The sequence below is a fragment of the Nansenia antarctica genome (assembly GCF_963989245.1).
Source record: "Nansenia antarctica genome assembly, chromosome: 15".
Classification (NCBI taxonomy): domain Eukaryota; kingdom Metazoa; phylum Chordata; class Actinopteri; order Argentiniformes; family Microstomatidae; genus Nansenia; species Nansenia antarctica.
In genome coordinates this window covers 22838920-22862905 of record NC_137685.1, presented here as the reverse complement: position 1 = coordinate 22862905, position 23986 = coordinate 22838920, and the positions used below count along the sequence as shown (strand labels likewise).

Here is a 23986-nt window from a genome sequence, read left to right as displayed (position 1 = left end):
ACCACTGACACATCCCTCTCTAGACTAACCACTGACACACTCTCTAGACTAGTCACTGACACAGCCCTCTCTAGACTAACCACTGACACAGCCCTCTCTAGACTAACCACTGACACAGCCCTCTCTAGACTAACCACTGACACAGCCCTCTAGACTAACCACTGACACAGCCCTCTCTAGACTAACCACTGACACAGACCTCTCTAGGCTAACCACTGACACAGCCCTCTCTAGACTAGTCACTGACACAGCCCTCTCTAGACTAACCACTGACACAGCCCTCTCTAGACTAACCACTGACACAGCCCTCTCTAGACTAACCACTGACACAGCCCTCTCTAGACTAACCACTGACACAGCTCTCTCTAGACTAGTCACTGACACAGCCCTCTCTAGACTAACCACTGACACAGCTCTCTCTAGACTAACCACTGACACATCCCTCTCTAGGCTAACCACTGACACAGCCCTCTCTAGACTAGTCACTGACACATCCCTCTCTAGACTAACCACTGACACAGACCTCTCTAGGCTAACCACTGACACAGCCCTCTCTAGACTAGTCACTGACACATCCCTCTCTAGACTAACCACTGACACAGCCCTCTCTAGACTAACCACTGACACAGCCCTCTCTAGACTAGTCACTGACACAGCCCTCTCTAGACTAACCACTGACACAGCTCTCTCTAGACTAACCACTGACACAGCTCTCTCTAGACTAACCACTGACACAGCCCTCTCTAGACTAACCACTGACACAGCCCTCTCTAGACTAACCACTGACACAGCCCTCTCTAGACTAACCACTGACACATCCTCTCTAGACTAACCACTGACACAGACCTCTCTAGACTAACCACTGACACATCCCTCTCTAGACTAACCACTGACACAGACCTCTCTAGACTAACCACTGACACATCCCTCTCTAGACTAACCACTGACACATCCTCTCTAGACTAACCACTGACACAGCCCTCTCTAGACTAACCACTGACACAGACCTCTCTAGACTAACCACTGACACATCCCTCTCTAGACTAACCACTGACACAGCCCTCTCTAGACTAACCACTGACACAGGCCTCTCTAGACTAACCACTGACACAGCCCTCTCTAGACTAACCACTGACACATCCCTCTCTAGACTAACCACTGACACATCCCTCTCTAGACTAACCACTGACACATCCCTCTCTAGACTAACCACTGACACAGACCTCTAGACTAACCACTGACACAGCCCTCTAGACTAACCACTGACACATCCCTCTCTAGACTAACCACTGACACAGCCCTCTCTAGACTAACCACTGACACAGCCCTCTCTAGACTAAGCACTGACACAGCCCTCTCTAGACTAACCACTGACACACACTCTCTAGGCTAACCACTGACACAGCCCTCTAGACTAACCATAGAGGCCTAGAGCCCCCCGGCCCCCCCATCTCTCTCTCTCTGGTTTAATTGCCTGTGAGAGCGTGTATTCAGCTGACAGGCCACGCAGGCCACCCGGCACTGGGCACTGGGCAGTGGCTCTCCTCCCCTCCCCTCTCCTCCTCCTCCTCTTCTCTTCTCTTCTCTGCTCTTTCCTCCCTCACTCACTCAGCTGCCCCCATGCTGTTGGACTGAGAGCCGGAACACAAAACAACACACCCAGCCCCTCCACACCCCCCTCCAACCCCCCCCCCACTCCATCCATGGCCCCCATGACAAAGCTGCTGTCTTTGTTGCATAGTGACCACGCAAAGAGTGAAATGGAGAGGGGGTGGGCAGAGGGGGGAGAGGGGAAGAGTAAAGGAAGAGGGATAGTGTTTGAGAAAACAATCCAAATAAAAATAAAAAAAGACACCTCTCACCTCCTTCTCCTCAGTAGTGTTTCCTTCCGACAAGCTCCCAGGCACTCCCTGTGGACTATTTAATCCCCTGCAAACCTTCCATGAATTTCCTCCCACGCTTTTCAAACTGACAGGTTCTTCCACCTCATCTCTTGTCTCCCCCCAGAGCTCTGACCCAAGTCCAGCCTCTCCAGAATAGACTGTGCTATAACTGGACTGTTTACTTTCCCACAGTAACTAAGTTCTGCCCCCTCTGCTCCGGTGCACTAGCTGCTCTGAATGAACTAACCCTGCTTTAACTCCCTCCCCTCTTTCTCTCCTTCTCTCGCCCCTTATGGTTCAGTCCCTCCCTCTCCCTCTCTCCTCTTTCTCTTTCTCTCCTTATTTTAGCTTGTCCTTTTCCCCCCCTCCCATTTCTCTCTCTGCTTGCTTTGGTTCAGTCCCCTCCTTCTCTCCCTCTCTCTCTCTCTCTCTCTCTCTCTCTCTCTCTCTCTCTCTCTCTCTCTCTCTGCCCCTCCTTCTCTCCCTCTCTCTCTGCCCCCCTGCCGTTTAACAGACAGCTCCACAAAGCAGCCAGAGGAGGCCCCCAGCCTATGACGAGAGGAGCCGAAGGCTGAGCATTGGCCAATGGGAAACCTGGAGGACGGTGTGTGATCCAATCAGAGCAGATATTCAGATGTAGTGGGGGGGGGGGGGCGGGGCCAGAGGAATTAGGAGGGGGAAGTCAGCCTGACAAGGAAGGGAAGCTCTTGGCTTTATTGTTGCTGATGACATCACCAAGCCAAGCACTTGGGACAGAGAAGTACCAAGTCAGTGCAAAGCCATTCACAACTTAAACAAACAAAGTTGTTGATATCCCAAAAAGTATGAGAGTGTGTGTGTGTGTGTGTGTGTGTGTGTGTGTGTGTGTGTGTGTGAGAGAGAGAGAGAGAGAGAGAGAGAGAGAGAGAGAGAGAGAGAGAGAGAGAGAGAGAGAGAGAGAGAGAGAGAGAGAGAGAGAGAGAGCATCTGTTCTTGGAAAGGGGGTCTGGAAAGTAAAACTGAGGGATTGGAGAAGAAAGGGATGACAGTTAGAAAGAGTGTGTGTGTGTGTGTGTGTGTGTGTGTGTGTGTGCGTGTGTGTGTGTGTGTGTGAGAGAGAGAGAGAGAGAGAGAAACAGACAGACAAGCAGACAGACATCTGTATGACAGACAGTGAGAGAGAGGGAGAGACACAGAGAGGGATAGGGACATGACCTCTAGAGCACAAGGGAGGGAAAATAGTCAATGCTCTGATTGGCTGAATCTGATCTGACCTCCGACCTATTAATATGGAAGGCTCTATTTCTGCTGCTACGCACATTCACTGTACTCTGGCAGTATCTGAGAGGCCCGGAGCAGGGCCCTGACATTGTCACTACATAAGGTTAACACTTAATCAGCCAGTAAAAGTAAGTGAGTAAAAAAACTTGTTATATCTTTGCACTCAATAAGATTTCAGGACCCTCCTTTCATGACTTTTCCTAGATATGTGCGTTCTACCACCCAGTATCCTTACATGTTCTACATCGCAACAGGATAAGCTAGCATAAAGCTATTTTGCAGTTTTTCTGTGTTGGAGGCAGGCTAATTTACAAGCCAGGCCAACTAGTGGTCGTTGTGTGTAAGTAGTAGATTTACATTCTAAAGAGGGTCATTTAGTAGGTAAAAAGGCACGGCTGTTCGAGTGTTAAGCTGTGGGGTCAGCCTTCTTTATCAAGCCAAGCTTCTCCACTCTAGTCTGATTCTGATCAGAAAATGTTTCTATACATGATGGCAGCTGATGAAACCGGGATCAAGTCGGCAACCAATCAAATTGTTCTGACTTTTATTCGGAACATTTTAAATACATTTCAATGTTGTTGAAAATCAATGACACACTCGCTATGCAATGGATTCGGTGAGTAACCCCTAGTTAACCATAACACTACATTTTTTTATTTAAAATAAATAAGCTGTGTTACTTGACTTGCGAATGTGTCATTGATTTTCAACAATGTGATGCTTGAAAGTATGTGAACCCCTTTTTTGTTTTTACCATAAAATCTTTATTTAATCAGAACCAGTCTTTTTTATCTGACATAACAGGTTTATATTTACAAATTCTATATGTTGGTTTACACACATGATTCCCTCTAAACCAACATAAGGAATTGGTCAATATAAACCTGTTATGTCAGATAAAAAAGACTGGTTCTGATTTAATAAATATTTCATGGTAAAAAACTAAAACAATCTATAATTGCACAAGGGGTTCACATACTTTCAAGCATCACTGTATGTGAATTCCAATGTTTCAGATTTTCACTCTCTGGTGAGGGTGCCTTAAGTTAAAAAAAAAAATGAGACAGGTGTTTTTTATTGTCGAGAGGATTTATTAAAACACATTGAACAAATACACAGAGTACAAAGTAAAAGATGACAATTCACTTTTTTTTCATTCATTTTGCTGAAAAGCACATACATCTGTACCATAATAATCGCACTGCTTGAATTCAACGTCTCTCAAAGCTAGCTACACAGAGCCCCAACGTCATTCTGTCTGTCAAAGCTAGCTACACAGAACCACCATCTCCTTCAATATCTGTCAAAGTTGGCTAACAGACTTGACCATGTCCTTCACTGGCCCTCAAAGCTAGCTACACAGAGCAATGGCATTCAAAGTTAGCTACACAGAGCCACAATCCCCTTCGTATTCCAAAGTGAACCTTCATACAAAACGTTTCACATGCTGTGCATTTACTGCAACGAAGGTGCCTTTATTCCAGGGTCTTTTGGTAGCTTTTGAAGCCTTGTTTATACGCATGTACATATATTGTAAATATATTTATAGTATTAGACTGAAGCCTTTTTCTTACATACACGTTACATTCATAGTGACTTCAGTTTGATTGCATTTCATTTAAACATTTTCATTTTTCATAGTCGTCGTTTATCGGCACTCCGAAAGTGGAACAGACGTGTGGATCTGATTGGACACCATCAGTACACTGCAGTTCCCATGACAACTGCCCGGTAACATTCACGTTCCTCACACATGTGTAGCTAGGTAGATTGACCTATAAGATGACCTATAAGAGCAGGAGAGGGAGAGAGAGAGAGAGAGCTTCCGGAAACCTCTTCAGTATGTACATGTTGCTAACGGATACATTGGTGTGCAGATGCCTCATTTCAAGAAATGATAAGGCATCCAAACTACCCAAACTTACATTACTTTACAGCGTGTCCTGTAGGGACCAGATCAGGAATGACCGAATGAAAGATGGGCCGAAACAGAAACACTTCAAACTGTACACTTCCATGAACAAAACAGTACCGATAAACACTCACTGCATTGGGTGCGACAGAAAAGCCTAAGAACTGATATGTGCCCCATGGTTCCGAGTTGCGCTGAGGGGCCAATACCTGTTGGTGTAATCTGATATGTTAAGGGGGTCAATCAATGTTTTGTGGTGCTCCCAGGTCTACTTTCAGGTAAAGTGCTTTGTCTGCCAAAACCAAGGCAGACACTGTGCAGTTACACAATACAGCCAGTAGGTGGCAGGACAGAGCACCTTAGGACATTCATGTGAAAAAGCCCAGAGCAGAGCTTTATAACGGTACAATCACACCTTATATCCAACTATCTCTCAGGTTCAGGATGGTCCGTTCACAATTCCCCTCTCGATAACTCCAATACCACATAAGTGCGACAGCAATGTCATTAAAAACAATACAAAAAGGTTATAATGCCTCAAGTCTTTGGGGGGGGGACAAAATAAGAGCAAAACACGTCATTGAAGGTTTTCAATGAGAAGATTGAATACAAACATTCACACATTGGAAAAAAATAACAAAGAAAGTATCCATGAACATATAAAAGGTAGATTCACTTTGGACAATCACGTAAGCAGAGACAGATGGATTGAGCAGTTTTTATCAAGTGTACGCCATGCTGTCTTCTCTTCGGTCGAGTCCTCACAACACCTAATAAATAGTTCTCTTCCCCAAGAACCAATACATAATAACAGAAACACATAAACGAAACAGGAAATAAAAGAGCGTTTTAGTTAGTTCTTTGAGTTAAGGCTGTCCAACACTGGTACTTGATGGTTAATATCTAGGATAAGATGATCATTTCTGGATAATACACTCGTACAAGTCATTACCATCTTCATATTTTAGGAAAATATTAATATCATATCAGGATGTGTAGGCCATCACTCATCCAGGATCCACTGTAGAAGCAGCCCTAGTTTTAGTGGCACTGAATCAGTAAGTACTGACATCTCTCTTTACCTTAACATGAAGAAAACACACGATGCACAGTTTTTGTTAAAAGAACATGTAACGTAAGCCAAAAGGTGACATAGTGTCATAAGCTCTTATTTTCATTTCTCACTATGGAAGAGGGAGGGGGCGGGGGGGGGGGGGGGGGAGTGTCTAAGGGATGACACTGCAAGCAAACAGAATAGCTCCCATCTAGCATGCTCTGGCCTCTCTGACCTCTAACCTTTGACCCCACCACATGTCGATTGCATGTCGACAGACAGGAAGAGATTCTGTTTCACAGCGCAACACGACACACTCTGGTCAGTCATGACCCCCTCCTCCCCTCCCAGTGTTTGTGGCCGTTAACAAGCTGTTGATAATATTCATAAAGCAGAAAGGTATGCATGTATATACTGTACCGTGTACAGAATGGCCGTGTCTTTTCTGAAAACCTGTAACAGACCGTTCCACAGTTACTGTTCAGAAGTATACCTCTATGTAATGTTTATCTCTGATCCAGTCACAGTTGTTATGTATGTATGTATGTATGTATGTATGCATGTACGTGTTAGTTGCCTTTGAGTTGATTAGGCCTATGAGAGGCAAAATACAGCAGTCTCTTTGACTATGGACAGTAGGGTACCCCCCCCCCCCCCCTCCATCCAAGGTGGACGACCCCCCCAAGGGGGTGAGTAGTGAACGCAGCAGGGTAACTGCACAGTCATGGTAGGGACCACTTCCTCCTCCAGGCCAGGGGGGGGGGCAGTCTTAAGGAGGGGGGGGTGGGGGGGGTGGGGGGGTTGAGGGGTATAGTGCAGCTATAATTCACAAAAGTCACTTGGATCTTCCCAACTCAAGGCTCTGCCATTTGGCCACAACATAAACATGATAAAAAAACTAAATGTTTTAGTAAAAGTAGAATCATAGTCTGCAGTAGCAGCACCCTCCTAACATCAGTACACCGCTCCAAGGTGGAAACAAACATTCGGGCCATTGTTGGCGGTGTGTCTCGTGTCTTTGTCTTTGCATGTCGGGGAGTGCTGTGCAACACAGTCACCAGCAGGGGGCAGTCACAATGCACAGTGAATAGGCAAGACGGATGGATGCAGAGGAAAACACACAGCATTGAGGAGCCAGGCCACAAGCCAAGCCAGGATATGAACGAGCGCCCACGTCCCCACGTCCCCGTCCAGGAGTCTCTGAACACGGACACCTCGACACAGTCCTCAGGCTCAGGGACCACCAGGGACCCCCAGACGGACCCCCAGCCCATCCTGTCTCTTCCAGGTAACCAAGTACAGGAGCAGAGAGACACAATCACATCCTCGACGACTTCCGTCCAAAGAACCTCCGTCGTTTCAATCGACGAAGTAAGAAAAGCAAAATACGAGTACCTACAGAAATATGTCGATGAATTCCTCGAAAGATTAAAAGTGCAATTGATAAGATTAGAATAGATACATCTGTGTATTTTTCATACGATTTTTTTTTCTTTTTCATCCTCGTATTTCCATAAATGCAGAGCTTCTTTAATTCAAGTTCGCTGGTCGGCGTGTCGTGTACGTGTAGGGAGTAGGACGGGATCAGGCGACATCCGTAGGTCTTACTCTGACTTGAGGTCAGTGTTGGGGAGATGGTCTAAAACTCCTCCATCCAGGTGATGACATCACAGGGTGTCGGCTGATCTGGTTAAATGATAGATGGTTTAAATCCTCCATACAGATGACATCACCGGGCGTTGGCTGATCCCAGGTCAGTGGTTGGGGAGATGGTTTTTAGTCCTCGATACAGATGACATCACTGGGCTTCCCTGATTTGAGATCTGGCGTACTGACGTCTCTCAGAGGGTCCAGGGACTTCTTGTCCAGATGGCAGGAGGGGAGAGGGGGGCCGTTGGATGACACTAGGGGGGGAGGAGGGGGGGGGAGGGGGGGGTGGAGACATGATTCACACAGTGGGATTTATTTAGTCAGGAAGACAATCCAAGAAAGAGGAGACAGTTCCTGTTGGTAATCTCTTTGTATGGGATGATGTCATATCAACTCTGGTAGAGAACATGCAGTATAAACATGCAGTATTAAGGACACGCCCAAGATGAGGCGCTGACTAACAGAACAGAACTGGACAATTCATGAAAATGAAAGTCACAAACTGAGGGAGATGGTTCCTTTACCTTGACAGTAGTCTATGGAGCATGAAAAAAAAAAGAAGAAAAAAAAAGTTCAGAGTTGTTTAAATAGCCACTACTTAAGCCACCGCGTTTGTGGCCAAATCACCTCTAGGTAACATCCAACCATGTCAGAGAGTTAATTTGAGGTGATTGTGGCCACAAGTGTTTAACAATAGTTTAGAGCCCCCATCACCCCCATTGTTTTTCGTTAGTCAATCAAGCAAAGTAAAAAATAAAAACAAAATGAAAATGAATAAATAAAATACAACACAATAAAATAACAAATAAGCGATGAGAAATATAGATAAGATACATCACAATAAAACTAAAAAATTCAGGAATAAAACAAGAAACAGAAGATAAGAAATAAAAGTAAAAGTGCAAGTTGAGATAAACACTAGATAAAAGCCAGGCTAAAAAAAGTTAGGTGTTTGAAGCTTTCTTTTAAAGATGCCCACTCTCTCTAGCGATGGCTATTTATACAACTCTGAATCATGGATATTTCTCCTGGCCCATGGAAGATAAGGAACCACCTTATCAACCCTTTAAGTGCCTTCCTCAACAAGAACATGAAAGGAGTCAGTAAGTAAATGGTAAATGGTAAATGGACTGTACTTATATAGCGCTTTTTTTGCTGCTCCAAAGCGCATTACAACGGCCTCTCATTCACCCATTCACACACACATTCACACACCAATGGCGGCAAGCTACCATGCAAGGCGCTGGCCCGCTCACTGGGAGCAATTTTGGGGTTCAGTGTCTTGCCCAAGGACACTTCGACATCTGGCCAGACGGGGCTCGAACCACCGATCTGCCAACCTTGTAATCATTAGACGGCAACTCTACCTCCTGCGCCACAGCCGCCCCAAAGGAGTAAGGAGGGAGTTGTAGGTGTCTCACCACTGACGTAGGGTCCCAGAGGCATCTGGCTATAGTTGACCATGGCTCCTCCCCCGGGACCCCGGAAGCCCCCAAACCCCCCGCCGTACATCTGGGTGCAGGCGAAGGAACCCTGGGAAAAGGGCTGCAGAACGAACACACATGAACGCATTTTAGACCTCACCAAGCACACGTAATCGCAGGGTCCCTGGTTCGATTGCGGGCCATCGACCTATCCTGCATGTCATCCCTCCTCTCTCTCCCTCACCTATCCTTCCTGTCATCCCTCCTCTCTCTCTCTCTCTCTCTCTCTCTCACCTATCCTTCCTGTCATCCCTCCTCTCTCTCTCTCACCTATCCTTCCTCTCATCCCTCCTCTCTCTCTCTCACCTATCCTTCCTGTCATCCCTCCTCTCTCTCTCTCACCTATCCTTCCTGTCATCCCTCCTCTCTCTCTCTCACCTATCCTGCATGTCATTCCTCCTCTCTCCCTCTCACCTATCCTTCCTGTCATCCCTCCTCTCTCTCTCTCACCTATCCTTCCTGTCATCCCTCCTCTCTCTCTCTCTCTCGCCTATCCTTCCCGTCAATCTCTACTGTCTCTACCCCTCTAACCCTAACCCTAATAAAGCAGAAATGTTCTAAAAACATATCGTTAGCCTCATAGCATAATTGCTTCAAGTCATGCTTCACTTGTGGTCAAGTCATCTTTTGTCTGTCGCGTCAAAAATGCCAAAATATGTCTTAGGCAATTACGCTATGAGGCTAACGATATAAAAAATATATATATATATATATATCTGTTTATGCAACTGGCCTAAGCTAGTAACCAGCACCACCCATGCCCCCCCCCCCCGTGCCCCCCCCTGCCCCCCCCCCCCCCCCCTGCCCTGCCCGGTGCCCACCTGTTGTGGCGGGGGCTCGTTCCCCCGGCTGGTGAGGCGACTCAGGATGGTCCTCTCCGACATCTGCAGGCGGGCCGACACCGGCGGGATCCTGCACAGCATGTTGGGTAGGCGGGTCACGTCCGCCTTCATGTCACTGAGCAGCTCCTCCAGCTGGTTCAACACTGGAACACACACACACACACGCAGGGTCAGGGTTAGGGTTAGGGTTAGGGTCAGGGTCAGTGTCAGTGTCAGTGTTAGGGTCAGTGTCAGGGTTAGGGTCAGGGTCAGTGTTAGGGTAAGGGTCAGGGTCTGGGTCAGGGTCAGTGTCAGGGTTAGGGTTAGGGTCAGTGTCAGGGTCAGTGTCAGGGTTAGAGTCAAGGTCAGGGTTAGGGTCAGTGTTAGGGTCAGGGTCAGGGTTAGGGTCAGGGTTAGGGTCAGTGTCAGGGTTAGAGTCAGGGTCGGGGTTAGGGTCAGGGTCAGTGTCTGTGTCAGTGTCTCGGTCAGGGTCAGGGTCAGTGTCAGGGTCAGGGTTAGGGTCAGGGTCAGTGTCAGGGTCAGGGTTAGAGTCAGGGTCAGTGTCAGTGTCAGGGTCAGGGTCAGTGTTAGGGTCAGAGTCAGGGTCAGGGTCAGGGTCAGTGTCAGGGTCAGGGTTAGGGTCAGGGTTAGGGACAGGGACAGGGACAGGGACAGGGTCAGGGTCAGGGTCAGGGTCAGTGTCAGTGTCAGGGTCAGGGTCAGGGTCAGTGTCAGGGTCAGTGTCAGGGTCAGGGTTAGAGTCAGGGTCAGTGTTAGGGTTAGGGTCAGGGTCAGGGTCAGTGTAACCAGGGAGTAGCTAAAGGACTGTAGAATTTTAGGAAGGGCTGGTTATCTAACTAACTCTGAGCTAAATCGGCAGTGTAGGAGGATAGAGGCAGGGGGCGCCAGCAACCCTTTAGACTAGCATATCACAGTTATATATATATAATATATTATAATACAAGCTATAACTCAGTTAATCACACGAGAAGACAATACTTAAACCCAATACTAGATTTGCTGTTAAACTAAACAATACAGACAACTAAACACACAGCAATGTATCAAATATAAACAAACACATTTATTTATACAACTTATATATACATCCCAATATACTCCCTCCCCGCCGGCCACACACACACTCACTCACTCACTCACACACAGTACCTGGCCTGAAAAGGCTTAGAGTCCCGGACTGAAAATGAGCGCGTTGAGGCCTGGTCGGAGCCCGCATGCGACTCGAGGAAGGCAGCAGACAAGGGGGGGGGAGTGACGTTGCAATTCGAAGGGAAAGGGGCTTCTTCGTAGCAAACGACGAGGGGTGAATGGTTCAGGTCCGGTGGTCCACGGTCAGCTCCGGTGGTGTTAGCGGTCGGTCGCAATCCACCTCGGAGGCGACGGCTTTGTTTGGCTTTGGTCTCGCTATGCGCCAACGTTAGCAGCCGGCGGCTAGCAAGGCTGGCTAACGGTGACACAGCTAAACTGGGCTAGCGCTGTTAACTCACTAAAACTCCGAACTCTTCTTCACGTCGTCTGTCAGCTTGAAGGCCTCGAAGATCCTCTTGAAGAAGATGAAGTTGGGGTCGAAGATCTCTGGTTCCTCTGTGATGTACTCTATCTCCACCTCGGGCTCCTTCTCCTTCTCCTTCTCACTCTCGTCACTCTAACGCACAGACCACTTCCGTCGCTATAGACACCAACCGGACATACATCAAGTCACGTACGCCAATCAAAACCACGCCCACTAATCTGGCGCTTGCACAATACTGAACAAATCTAAGACAGAACTTATACAATTACAATAACAATACATACACCTTCATGAAAACGTACATGAATAGTATGGAAAATAATTAAGGAAATAACAGGGGCAAAATAGGGCTGATTTGGGGAAACTAACTGGCTCTAAATTGTGGGCCTTCATTACAGCCGCCCCATGAAACCCTCGGTTTCATTTAACTATGGAAGGCACACTGGCTAGGCTGCTCTAGCAGCGTGAGGTATGAGGTGATAGTGTCCTTTGTAATTTGAGGGAGCTCAATCAGGCGTGCCACAGGTCGGGTGTAAGTGCGACCACCAACGTCCACGATGGCCGTCCGCACCCTTCCATCCGGACCCGGCAGGACCTTGGTCACTCTGCCTGTCTGCCAGGCGGCGCGTGGAAGGGACTGGTCGATCACCAGTACCACGGCACCTTCGGACAAGTTGTCTCTCTCCCTCGTCCACTTCTGCCTGACTTGCAGGGTCGGCAGGTAGTGCAGTATGAACTGCCTCCAAAACTGGTCCGCGAGCACCTGGCTGTGCCTCCACCATCTTCTTCCGGTGAGCTCTGCAGGGTCGTAGACTACCTGAGGCAGTGCAGAGTCTCGCCGCCCCATCAGCAAGAAGTTGGGCGTAATGGGATCCAGATCTGCTACATCACTGGAGGTATAGCCTAGGGGCCGGGAGTTCAAGATGCCCTCAATCTCTGCTAGTACAGTCTCGAGCACCTCATCGGTAGGCACCTTCTGTCCGAGAATGGTACGTAGGACGTTCTTTACTGAGCGAATCTCCCGCTCCCAGGCTCCCCCGAAGTGTGGAGCATTTGGGGGGTTGAACTCAAACTTCACTTGCTGGGAGGCGAGTCTGTCACGGGCCTCCTCAGTCATCGCAGCGTAGCTCGCCCTCAGCTCGGCCTCACCACCGACGAAGTTGGTGCCTCTGTCCGACCGGAGGGTCTTAGGGGTCCCTCGCCTGGAGGTGAACCTCTTGAAGGACATGAGGAAGCTGTCGCTTGTGAGCTGGTGCAGAACTTCAAGGTGCATTGCTCTCGTCGTCAGGCACGTGTAGATGATGCCCCACCGCTTTTCGGAGGCTCGCCGGTTTCGGACTAGGAGTGGCCCGAAACAGTCGACCCCAGTAGAGTGGAACGGAGCCTGTCTCAGTCGCAGCCGGTCCTCGGGCAGATCGGACATCATGGGCTGCGGCGGCGTGGCTCGCCACCTCTGGCAGTCCGAGCAGGACCTTTGATATCTCCGTACCGCCTCCCGTCCATGGAGTATCCAGAATCTCCGTCGTACCTCCGCGAAGACACGCTCTCCACCCGCGTGCTGCACTTTGTCATCATGGTGCTTGATGACCAATCTGGTGACCTGATGCTTAGTGGGAAGCACGATGGGATGCTTCGTGTCTAGGTCTAGATCTTGAGCGCGGCGCAGTCTGCCACCCACGCGAATGAGAACACCGTCGAGCTCTGGAGCTAAGCCGCGGAGTCTACTGTCCGAGGGGATCGGCTTCCCTTTCTCGAGACACTCCAGCTCTCGGGAGAAGGCATCCTGTTGGGCACTCTGCAGCACCAGGAGCTCCGCCGCGGTGTAATCTTCGGCGCTGAGCGTAGTATCTAGGGGTAGACCGGCCTTGGAGCAGAACATCCTCTTCTGCAGCTCTTCGAGCGTCTCACACTCCTCTCCCGGAGTAGTCTCAGGGTCTACGACCTGGGTGGCTCCGCAGAACAACGTCTTACGCAGCTCTTTGTCCTCTCTGTCTTCTGCTAACGCCGGCGTGGCTGGCCACTCTGACTCCCGCTCCTGTAGGAAGTCTGGTCCCGTGTGATACAGGTGGGGCTCAGCCAGATCCTGGAGAGTTGCCCCTCTCGTGATGACGTCAGCAGGGTTCCTCTTGGTGTCTACATAACGCCAGCAGTTCACCTCAGTCAACTCCAGAATCTCTGCGACTCGGGTGCCCACGAACACCTTATACCGACATGAGCTGGACTTCAACCACTGGAGGACGGTAGTTGAGTCTGACCACATGGTGACGCTCATCAGAGGTAGCTGGAGCTCGTCGAGCAGGAACCTTCCCAGTTGCGCGCCGTTCAGGGCAGCACACAGCTCCAGTCTTGGGATGGACTGTTGCTTTTTCGGCGCCACTCGGGAACGTGCCAGGACAAACGAGACGTGGACTTCACCTCCAAGCTCTGCCGCTCTGACGTATGCCACGGACCCGTACGCCATCTCCGAGGCGTCGCAGAATACATGTAGCGTGATGACACTCCTCTCTAGGTCCGTGGAGGGAGGGAAGTAGCTCCGCTGCAGCTTGATGTGCTGGAGAGTGGGAAGTTCCTGCTCCCAGGCCTTCCACTTCTCTTCTAGGTGACGAGGCAGAGGATCGTCCCATCCTCGTTCTTGGGCCCACAGCTCCCGGACAAGCACCTTGGCCATCGTCGTGAAGGGAGCGATATATCCCAGTGGGTCGTACTGGCTCGCTAGAGTGCTGTATATCGTTCTCATCGTGACGCGTTGGGGCTTGGCAGGCTTATTGCGATAGCGTAGAGTGTCGGTCTGGAACTGCCAGATAAGTCCGAGCGTCATCTCCTGAGCATCATCTGGTGAGTGAGAGACCCAAGCCTCGCTGCTGGTCGAGGTGGCCTCCTCCGGGAGGTCTCTGATGACTTGCGGGTCGTTGCTGGCCCACTGGCAGATCTCAAATCCACCCTCCTGGAGATGAGCACGCAGGTCCTGGACTAGCTGGCGGGCTTCCGTGGCTGTCTTCGAACTGTGGAGGCAGTTGTCCACGTAAAAGCTCTTATGGACGGCGTCAAACACTCCAGGAGGTGCCGTCTCCTGCGCGGCGTGAGTCTGTAGCGCATAGGTGGCGCAACAGGGGCTGCAGGTTGTCCCGAAGGGTAGCACCTCCCACTGGTAGATAGAGGGGTCGGGGTCGCTCGGGTCCTCTCTCCAGAGAAACCTCATGAGTGGCTTGTCTTCCTCCAACATCCTGACCTGGTGAAACATTCGCTTAATGTCACCACTGACTGCGATCGGCTGCTGACGGAATCGCACCAGAACTCCCAAGAGGGCTGGGGTCAAGGTTGGACCAGGGAGAAGATAGTGGTTGAGGTTGAGCTTCCCCACCTGGTAGCTACAGTTGAAGACCACTCGGTTCTTCCCGTTGTGGTGAACATTGTGGTGCGGGAGGTACCAAGACTCGGCACTCTGGTTCGCCTCGGCTGGCTCAAGCTTCTTCACCAGACCGGACTCCGTCAGTTTCTTCATCTCCGTTCTGTAAGAAGCAGCAAGGACCTCGTCCTTCCTCATACGCTTCTCAGTGCTGGTCAGACACTGTAGGACGGTTCGAGGGGATACTCGAAACTCTGGCATGGGTTCTCTTCGGAGTAGTGGTGTGACGTATCTCTTCACGCCCTGGACTTCGATACGCACTGTCTTTGCTTTAAGGAGGTCTATGGCGTAGACGTCCTCCTTTGACCGTACGTAGAGCTTCTCATTCTTGTAGGGCGCAACGTCTAGCGTCCACAGCTTCTGGACGTTGTCTAGTAGCGCCGCATTCATGGAGTCCACACTGGTGTGAAGGCAGTTGATGGTCTGCACTTCTTCGGTTCGGACATGGAGGGATGACGTAGCTCTCCCGTCTCTATCTCTCCACTCGGTAGCGCCTTGGAGGGCCCACCCAAGCGCAGTCTTAACAGCCATCGGGCAGCCTCGTGGTCCTCTCAGCGGAGGACGGAGCGACACGATCAGTGCAGCGTTGTCCGAGCCGATGAGAAGGGTTGGCTCCGCTCCTTCTATCGGATGTAGGTCTACTCGCCGTAGGTGGGAATATCTTGCGCGTAATCTCTCCAGGGGGTAGTCGTAGCGGGAGAGCGCTAGCTGGTCTGCGGTGAAGACATTCTGAAGCCGATATCTGTCCGACGGCCGCCCCGCCGGGGAGATAGAGAAGTTGATTCTCGCCCCGGTGACCTCTTTAAGGTCGCGACGTATCGTGCGCAGAGTCAGCTTCTCCTCAGTCCCTTGGAGCCCCAACTGGCGCACTGCCTCCTGGAGAAGGATGGTCCGTTCCGACCCGTCGTCTAGAACGGCGTACGTGTCGTACACCGCGTTGTTGTGGTGAAGTCGGACCTTCACCACCTTCAGTAGGACCTTGGAGCCGCTGCTCTGGGTTGGGTCTAGGTAGTAGACAGGTGTTTCCTCTTCCGGTGCGCTACCGGACCTAGGGATTCTGGTGCCCTCCGTGGACCTGGCGAGGGAGACCTCGTGTAGGATGTTGAGGTGGACCTCCTCACAGCGGTTGCACTTTCTCCTCAAGGTGCAGTTCTTAGCCAGATGGTCGCGCCCACAGTTCCAGCACCTCTTGTTCTCCTCGAGCCACCTCTGCTTGGCCTCGGTACTCAGGTTGTTGAAGTCACTGCACTCATTGAACCAGTGCTCGCTGGTGCAGTACGGACATGGCGGTGGACCTCTCCGTCCCTTTTGAGGGGGTTGAGAGGAATCCTTTCCCTCAGGTCGGGCTTTCCTCTCTCTCCGAGGCTCCTCCTCCGTGTGCAGCACTCCTACTGGGCGTCCTCTGTTCGAGCTCGGCCTGTCCCAGCGGTCTCCCTTCTCCCTCTCCTTCTTCGGCTCAGCGTAACCCATGGCGTCTACGTTGGTGTCATGCACTTCCTCCAGTAGGAACTCCGCGAAGGCAGCCATGCTCAGACCCAACTTCCCGGGGTTACGAACGCGCTGCTGTCGCCGGAACCTCTCCTGCCGGAAGCGTGGGATCTTGCGGAGCAGCCGCTCTACGTTGGAGGTGCTGTTGATCTCGCTGGCGCCAGCTGGGCCCTGCGTCTTCAGCATTCCAACCAAGGTGTGCACGCGGAGCGCGAAGTCATCCAGCGCCCGTTCATCCTTGATGGGGGCCTGCTGTTCGAGGGCTTGCAGTTCAGCAAGGGCGTGGTTCCAGGGACGACCGTAGCGGGCATCCAAGTCGGCGAGCGCTCTGGTGTAAGGTGTCGGTGCGGAGGCATGGGCCAGAACCATGTTGTGGGCTCTGGGGTTCCTCACATGCTGAAGGAGAATCGCATATTTGTAGGACTCTGAGCAGGAGTCGTCCAAGAGCGTGTCTAGGCAGATGCGTAGTTCCACATACTGGCTCCTGTCCTCGTCCTTGAAGAAGGGGAACTTGGGTCCCTCCACCTGGGGAAACATCCTGTAGTGGATGATCGGGGCTGGAGTGACTGTCTGGGTGTCCGGCCTGCATGCCTTTTGGTTCACTGGAGGACCTAGGGGTGTGCTACGCTCTTGGGGAATGGCTCCCCTCCCAGGCAGCGACGCTGGCTCCCTCTGGGCCGCGTAGCGGTCGGGTCCCTGGTCCTCTTCCTTCAAGGTGGTCAGCTGGGCCTGTAGTTGGACAGTCATGGCGGGGGTCATGGAGCCATCGGCGGGGGGTTCAGGAGATGGCACTCGAGAGGGCCGTGCGGATGATGCTCTGGAGCTACGGGCCGACGGAGCTCTGCTGATGCACACGTCGCGCATGGTCTGCATCACTTCCTCCATCTTCTCCGCGTGCAGTTGCTCTCTCTCCATCTGGAGGCGGTCGCGCTCCATCTGGAGGCGTTCACGTTCTAGCGCCTCCTGGCGCTGCCTCTCCGCCGCGCGTTCCGCCCCCTCCATCTGGAGGCGCTCGCGCTCGAACTGGATGCGTTCCCTCTCTAACGCCTCCTGGCGCTGTCTCTCCGCCGCACGTTCCGCTCCTTCCATCTGGAGGCGTTCACGTTCTAGCGCCTCCTGGCGCTGCCTCTCCGCCGCGCGTTCCGCCCCCTCCATCTGGAGGCGCTCGCGCTCGAACTGGAGGCGTTCCCGCTCTAACGCCATCTCGGCCTGTTGGCGCATACATTCTGACAGCGCGGCACTACTCCCTCTGGAGTGCATGCTATCCGCCCCAGAGGCAGAACTGCCCACGGAAACCCTGGACCGGGAGGAAGCCACTGAACGGCAGGAGCTAGGTCTCGAGCGCGCCGTACTGGGAGGCAGATCGTTAAGGCTGAGGCCCTCCCTCTTCCGCCCGCAGGCGCTGTCAGACCGGGCCTCTCCTTCCTGCTCTTCCGTTTCTACGGCAAAACCCTGCTGTTCTGCCATCTCATCCTCAGGCTGGTGCTCTTTGATGGCTGTCTCGGTGCTAGCCACCCGCGCGCCGGCGGACACCTCGGCCTCTCCGACCACTGTATCCCGTGGAGTGCGCTCCTCACTACCACTCAGTGAGCTTTCGAGCTCAAGCTCATACTCTTGTAACCTCTGAGGCAACCGCGGGACTCTCTGTGGTCGTGGCTCTGGCTCAGGGGGCGGAGAAGGGGGGGTAACTGTCTTGTCTGGTTGGCTGCGCTCAGCCATGCTATCACTACACAACCTATCCGGCTCGAAGGACCAATTGTAACCAGGGAGTAGCTAAAGGACTGTAGAATTTTAGGAAGGGCTGGTTATCTAACTAACTCTGAGCTAAATCGGCAGTGTAGGAGGATAGAGGCAGGGGGCGCCAGCAACCCTTTAGACTAGCATATCACAGTTATATATATATAATATATTATAATACAAGCTATAACTCAGTTAATCACACGAGAAGACAATACTTAAACCCAATACTAGATTTGCTGTTAAACTAAACAATACAGACAACTAAACACACAGCAATGTATCAAATATAAACAAACACATTTATTTATACAACTTATATATACATCCCAATATACTCCCTCCCCGCCGGCCACACACACACTCACTCACTCACTCACACACAGTACCTGGCCTGAAAAGGCTTAGAGTCCCGGACTGAAAATGAGCGCGTTGAGGCCTGGTCGGAGCCCGCATGCGACTCGAGGAAGGCAGCAGACAAGGGGGGGGGAGTGACGTTGCAATTCGAAGGGAAAGGGGCTTCTTCGTAGCAAACGACGAGGGGTGAATGGTTCAGGTCCGGTGGTCCACGGTCAGCTCCGGTGGTGTTAGCGGTCGGTCGCAATCCACCTCGGAGGCGACGGCTTTGTTTGGCTTTGGTCTCGCTATGCGCCAACGTTAGCAGCCGGCGGCTAGCAAGGCTGGCTAACGGTGACACAGCTAAACTGGGCTAGCGCTGTTAACTCACTAAAACTCCGAACTCTTCTTCACGTCGTCTGTCAGCTTGAAGGCCTCGAAGATCCTCTTGAAGAAGATGAAGTTGGGGTCGAAGATCTCTGGTTCCTCTGTGATGTACTCTATCTCCACCTCGGGCTCCTTCTCCTTCTCCTTCTCACTCTCGTCACTCTAACGCACAGACCACTTCCGTCGCTATAGACACCAACCGGACATACATCAAGTCACGTACGCCAATCAAAACCACGCCCACTAATCTGGCGCTTGCACAATACTGAACAAATCTAAGACAGAACTTATACAATTACAATAACAATACATACACCTTCATGAAAACGTACATGAATAGTATGGAAAATAATTAAGGAAATAACAGGGGCAAAATAGGGCTGATTTGGGGAAACTAACTGGCTCTAAATTGTGGGCCTTCATTACAGTCAGTGTTAGGGTTAGAGTCAGGGTCAGGGTCAGTGTCTGTGTCAGGGTCAGGGTCAGGGTAAGAGAGACAGACCTTTGTGCAGCACAGCGTTGGCAGGCTTGTTCCCGGCCAGAGACTCCTTAGACAGGTGCTGGTGGGACTCGGCCAAACACTCCACCTCAGCGAAGCGTGTGTTCAGCGCCATGGCAGGGTGGCCCGGGTCCTGAGTCATGTTCAGGTACGCCGCCCTCCTCAACTGCTCCTCTATCACCAGGGCCTGCTCCAGCAGCTAGGAGAGGGAGAGAGGAGGAGAGAGGAGGGGGAGTGAGAGAGAGAGAGAGAGAGGATGAGAGAGGATGAGAGAGGATGAGAGAGGAGGGGGAGTGAGAGAGAGAGAGAGAGAGAGGATGAGAGAGGAGGGAGAGAGAGGAGGGGGAGTGAGAGAGAGAGAGAGAGAGAGAGAGAGGATGAGAGAGGAGGGAGAGAGAGGAGGGGGAGTGAGAGAGAGAGAAAGAGAGAGAGAGAGGAGGGAGAGAGAGGAGGGGGAGTGAGAGAGAGAGAGAGAGAAAGAGAGAGGAGGGAGAGAGAGGAGGGGGAGTGAGAGAGAGAGAGAGAGAACAAGGGTTAAGGAGTCACAATGTGTTTAACTCATTGTACCTGAGTAGCAATAATATTTACAGTACATTTAGGGCCGGGTTCACAGACAAGGCTGTCGCTAATGTTGTTAGAATGTGTTTACTACTGTACTCAATGGGCTGGTTGTTTTATTTGGACGCAGACTAAGACTCATCCTTGACTCAAAAGCATCCTCAGTGGAGATTTTCCATCGCAAGTGTTATTTAGTCCAGGATTAGGCTTAAGCCTTTTCTGTGAAACAAACCGGCTCTCAGCTTTCCCTAAGAGAAGAATTTCTGACAGTAAATACTATCTTAAACACTCACACAGAACTATCTTAAACACTCACACAGAACTATCTTAAACACTCACACAGAACTATCTTAAACACTCACACAGAACTATCTTAAACACTCACAGAACTATCTTAAACACTCACACAGAACTATCTTAAACACTCACACAGAACTATCTTAAACACTCACAGAACTATCTTAAACACCCTCACAGAACTATCTTAAACACTCACACAGAACTATCTTAAACACTCACAGAACTATCTTAAACACCCTCACAGAACTATCTTAAACACTCACACAGAACTATCTTAAACACTCACACAGAACTATCTTAAACACTCACACAGAACTATCTTAAACACTCACACAGAACTATCTTAAACACCCTCACAGAACTATCTTAAACACTCACACAGAACTATCTTAAACACTCACAGAACTATCTTAAACACCCTCACACAGAACTATCTTAAACACCCTCACACAGAACTATCTTAAACACCCTCACAGAACTATCTTAAACACTCACACAGAACTATCTTAAAGACTCACACAGAACTATCTTAAACACTCACACAGAACTATCTTAAACACTCACAGAACTATCTTAAACACTCACACAGAACTATCTTAAAGACTCACACAGAACTATCTTAAACACTCACACAGAACTATCTTAAACACTCACACGGGACTATCTTAAACACCCTCACACAGAACTATCTTAAACACCCTCACAGAACTATCTTAAACACCCACACAGAACTATCTTAAAGACTCACACAGAACTATCTTAAAGACTCACACAGAACTATCTTAAAGACTCACACAGAACTATCTTAAACACTCACACAGAACTATCTTAAACACTCACACAGAACTATCTTAAACACTCACACAGGACTATCTTAAACACCCTCACAGAACTATCTTAAACACTCACACAGAACTATCTTAAACACTCACACAGAACTATCTTAAACACTCACACAGAACTATCTTAAACACTCGCACAGAACTATCTTAAACACTCACAGAACTATCTTAAACACTCACACAGAACTATCTTAAATACTCACACAGAACTATCTTAAACACTCACACAGAACTATCTTAAATACTCACACAGAACTATCTTAAACACTCAGACAGAACTATCTTAAACACTCACACAGAACTATCTTAAACACTCACAGAACTATCTTAAACACTCACAGGACTATCTTAAACACTCACACAGAACTATCTTAAACACTCACACAGAACTATCTTAAGCGGGGTACACACATAAGGATTTTCAAAATCTTAACCGAAATCTTATCTGAGACAGACCCCACACATGAAGAAACAAAATCTTGGATTGAACAGCCTTGAGCGGGGTACACACATACGGATTTTCTGCGATTTCAGCAATTTTCGGATGTCTGAAAACAACAGAAAACGCCCGGTTATCAGATGGATCTTAACATTTTCCTATAACAAAATCCTGGGGTGTGAGGTGTGTTAAGAGTCAATTCTCTTCAATTGTCAATCAACTCTCAACCTGCTCGGAAAATGGGCGTGGGGAACGACAGATTCCAGACTCTAGTCTAGAGTCTCGTTCCCCAAGCCAGAAATCTCGCGTGAACCCATCCTTTTAATATTGCCTTTAAATTACAAAATAATTAAATTAAGATTATATAATGCTTAAAGCACTTTGAGCCGCAACGTTTGCAGGAAAAGCGCTATACAAATAAAGTTATTATTATCTAACGTAGTACCCTGACTAGTCAGCTCGCTTCCTGATTGGCGAGCAGGGTTGCCAGATGGGAATGATATTTTCCACCCTAACCACAGTCTAAAACCGCTAATTCCACCAAACAATCTGGCAACCCTATGGTTTCTGGTCGGAAGTATTGAACACATTTCACATTTACGATTGTCGGCCACGCCCATTTTCCGAGCAGGTTTGCGGGAGAGATTGACTCTTAACACACCTCACACCCCAGGATTCTGTTATAGGAAAATGTTAAGATCCATCTGATAACCGGGCGTTTTCTGTTGTTTTCAGACATCCGAAAATCGCTGAAATCGCAGAAAATCTGTATGTGTGTACCCCGCTTAAGATCCATCTGATAACCGGGCGTTTTCTGTCGTTTTCAGACATCCGAAAATCGTGCCAAAACCGGCCAAAAACTCCTTATGTGTGTACCCCGCATTAAACACTCACACAGAACTATCTTAAACACTCACACAGAACTATCTTAAACACTCACACAGAACTATCTTAAACACTCACAGAGAACTATCTTAAACACTCACACAGGACTATCTTAAACACTCACACAGAACTATCTTAAACACTCACACAGAACTATCTTAAACACTCACAGAGAACTATCTTAAACACTCACACAGGACTATCTTAAACACTCACACAGAACTATCTTAAACACTCTCACAGAACTATCTTAAACACTCACACAGAACTATCTTAAACACTCACAGAGAACTATCTTAAACACTCACACAGAACTATCTTAAACACTCACACAGAACTATCTTAAACACTCACAGAGAACTATCTTAAACACTCACACAGAACTATCTTAAACACTCACACAGAACTATTTTAAACACTCACACAGAACTATTTTAAACACTCATACAGAACTATCTTAAACACTCTCACAGGACAGAGTGACCCCACGGCCCCCCCCCCCCTCACCTTGAAGCGGCGAGCCAGGAACTTGTTCTTCATCTCCAGGTAGTTTCCTTTGTGCATCTCGGTCCTGAAGGGCTCGTTGAGGATGGCGTAGCGCGGGTCGTTCTGGATGTCTTGCCAGCGGGCGTAGCCATGTCTGTGGTCGCGCCCCTGGTCAAGGAGAGAACACGCACGCTAACGAGGGGCGTTCAAAAGCAATTAGCCTCTATTTGACGTAGGGGCCCTATTTGACGTAGGGTGGAAGGATACGTTACGATGCCGGCCAGCAGCCAGTAGTCGTGGCGACGGTGCCAGATGTCATACATCTTCCCGGAGGACACGGCCGCCCGCTCCTCGTTCTGCCACAGCGTGTGCAGCTCTGAGAGGGCACGACGACAACAACAATAACAACAACAACAACAGTCAGACATCACTCAATCCAATGTATTTATATAGCACATTTAAACACGACACTCGACACCCCTTCACCACCGAGTTCACCTGCCTATCAAAGTGAAATTCGGGGTCGAGGAACACGGCCTCGCGCCACTGTTACCTCCCGCCCATCCCCCCCCCTCACCTGTGAAGCCTCCGTCAGCGATGTTGAACATGAACCTGGCCTTGCAGCCGTTCTTCTCCTCCCTCCTGACCTCCTCCGCCTCCTCCCGCGCCTCCTCCTTCTCTCCGTTCAGCCGTCCTTCCGCCGGGTCCTCGGTCCTGGCCTCGTCTGGGAAAATTGAAATAAACCTGAGCGATGACTCACTCAAGACCTCGTCTCATTCTGACTCACAGACTACGACTTTTAGGACCACAGATGGACAACAAATGGATGAAGTGGACTCTATGGCAATTGACACAGACTTGAGACATGACAGCTTTTTCTTTTCCTTTTAATGTTTTTCTTTTGTTTGTTTTTGTTGATGTTGAATTGTTGTATTATTGTTCTTATTGTTGAATAAAAAGAAAATTGCAACAACAAAAAAACTTGTCTCATTCACTGTGGTGCTCATCTCCTCAACAACAACAAC

At 49.8% G+C, this 23986-nt stretch overlaps 1 protein-coding gene across 1 annotated transcript in view; it reads right to left on the bottom strand.

Annotated features, from left to right (window-relative positions):
- Nucleotides 1–7885: 7885 nt before the first annotated feature.
- Nucleotides 7886–23986, bottom strand: part of chd5 (chromodomain helicase DNA binding protein 5) — a gene marked incomplete at both ends in the record, with an annotated part of 41122 nt that continues 25021 nt past the window's right edge. The window contains 7 exons of the mRNA XM_080546099.1: nucleotides 7886–8013; nucleotides 9184–9304; nucleotides 10065–10284; nucleotides 19451–19650; nucleotides 22983–23115; nucleotides 23229–23337; nucleotides 23539–23685. Of these exons, the coding sequence (XP_080402225.1) occupies nucleotides 7886–8013; nucleotides 9184–9304; nucleotides 10065–10284; nucleotides 19451–19650; nucleotides 22983–23115; nucleotides 23229–23337; nucleotides 23539–23685 (1058 nt within the window). The remainder of the gene's footprint in view (nucleotides 8014–9183; nucleotides 9305–10064; nucleotides 10285–19450; nucleotides 19651–22982; nucleotides 23116–23228; nucleotides 23338–23538; nucleotides 23686–23986) is intronic.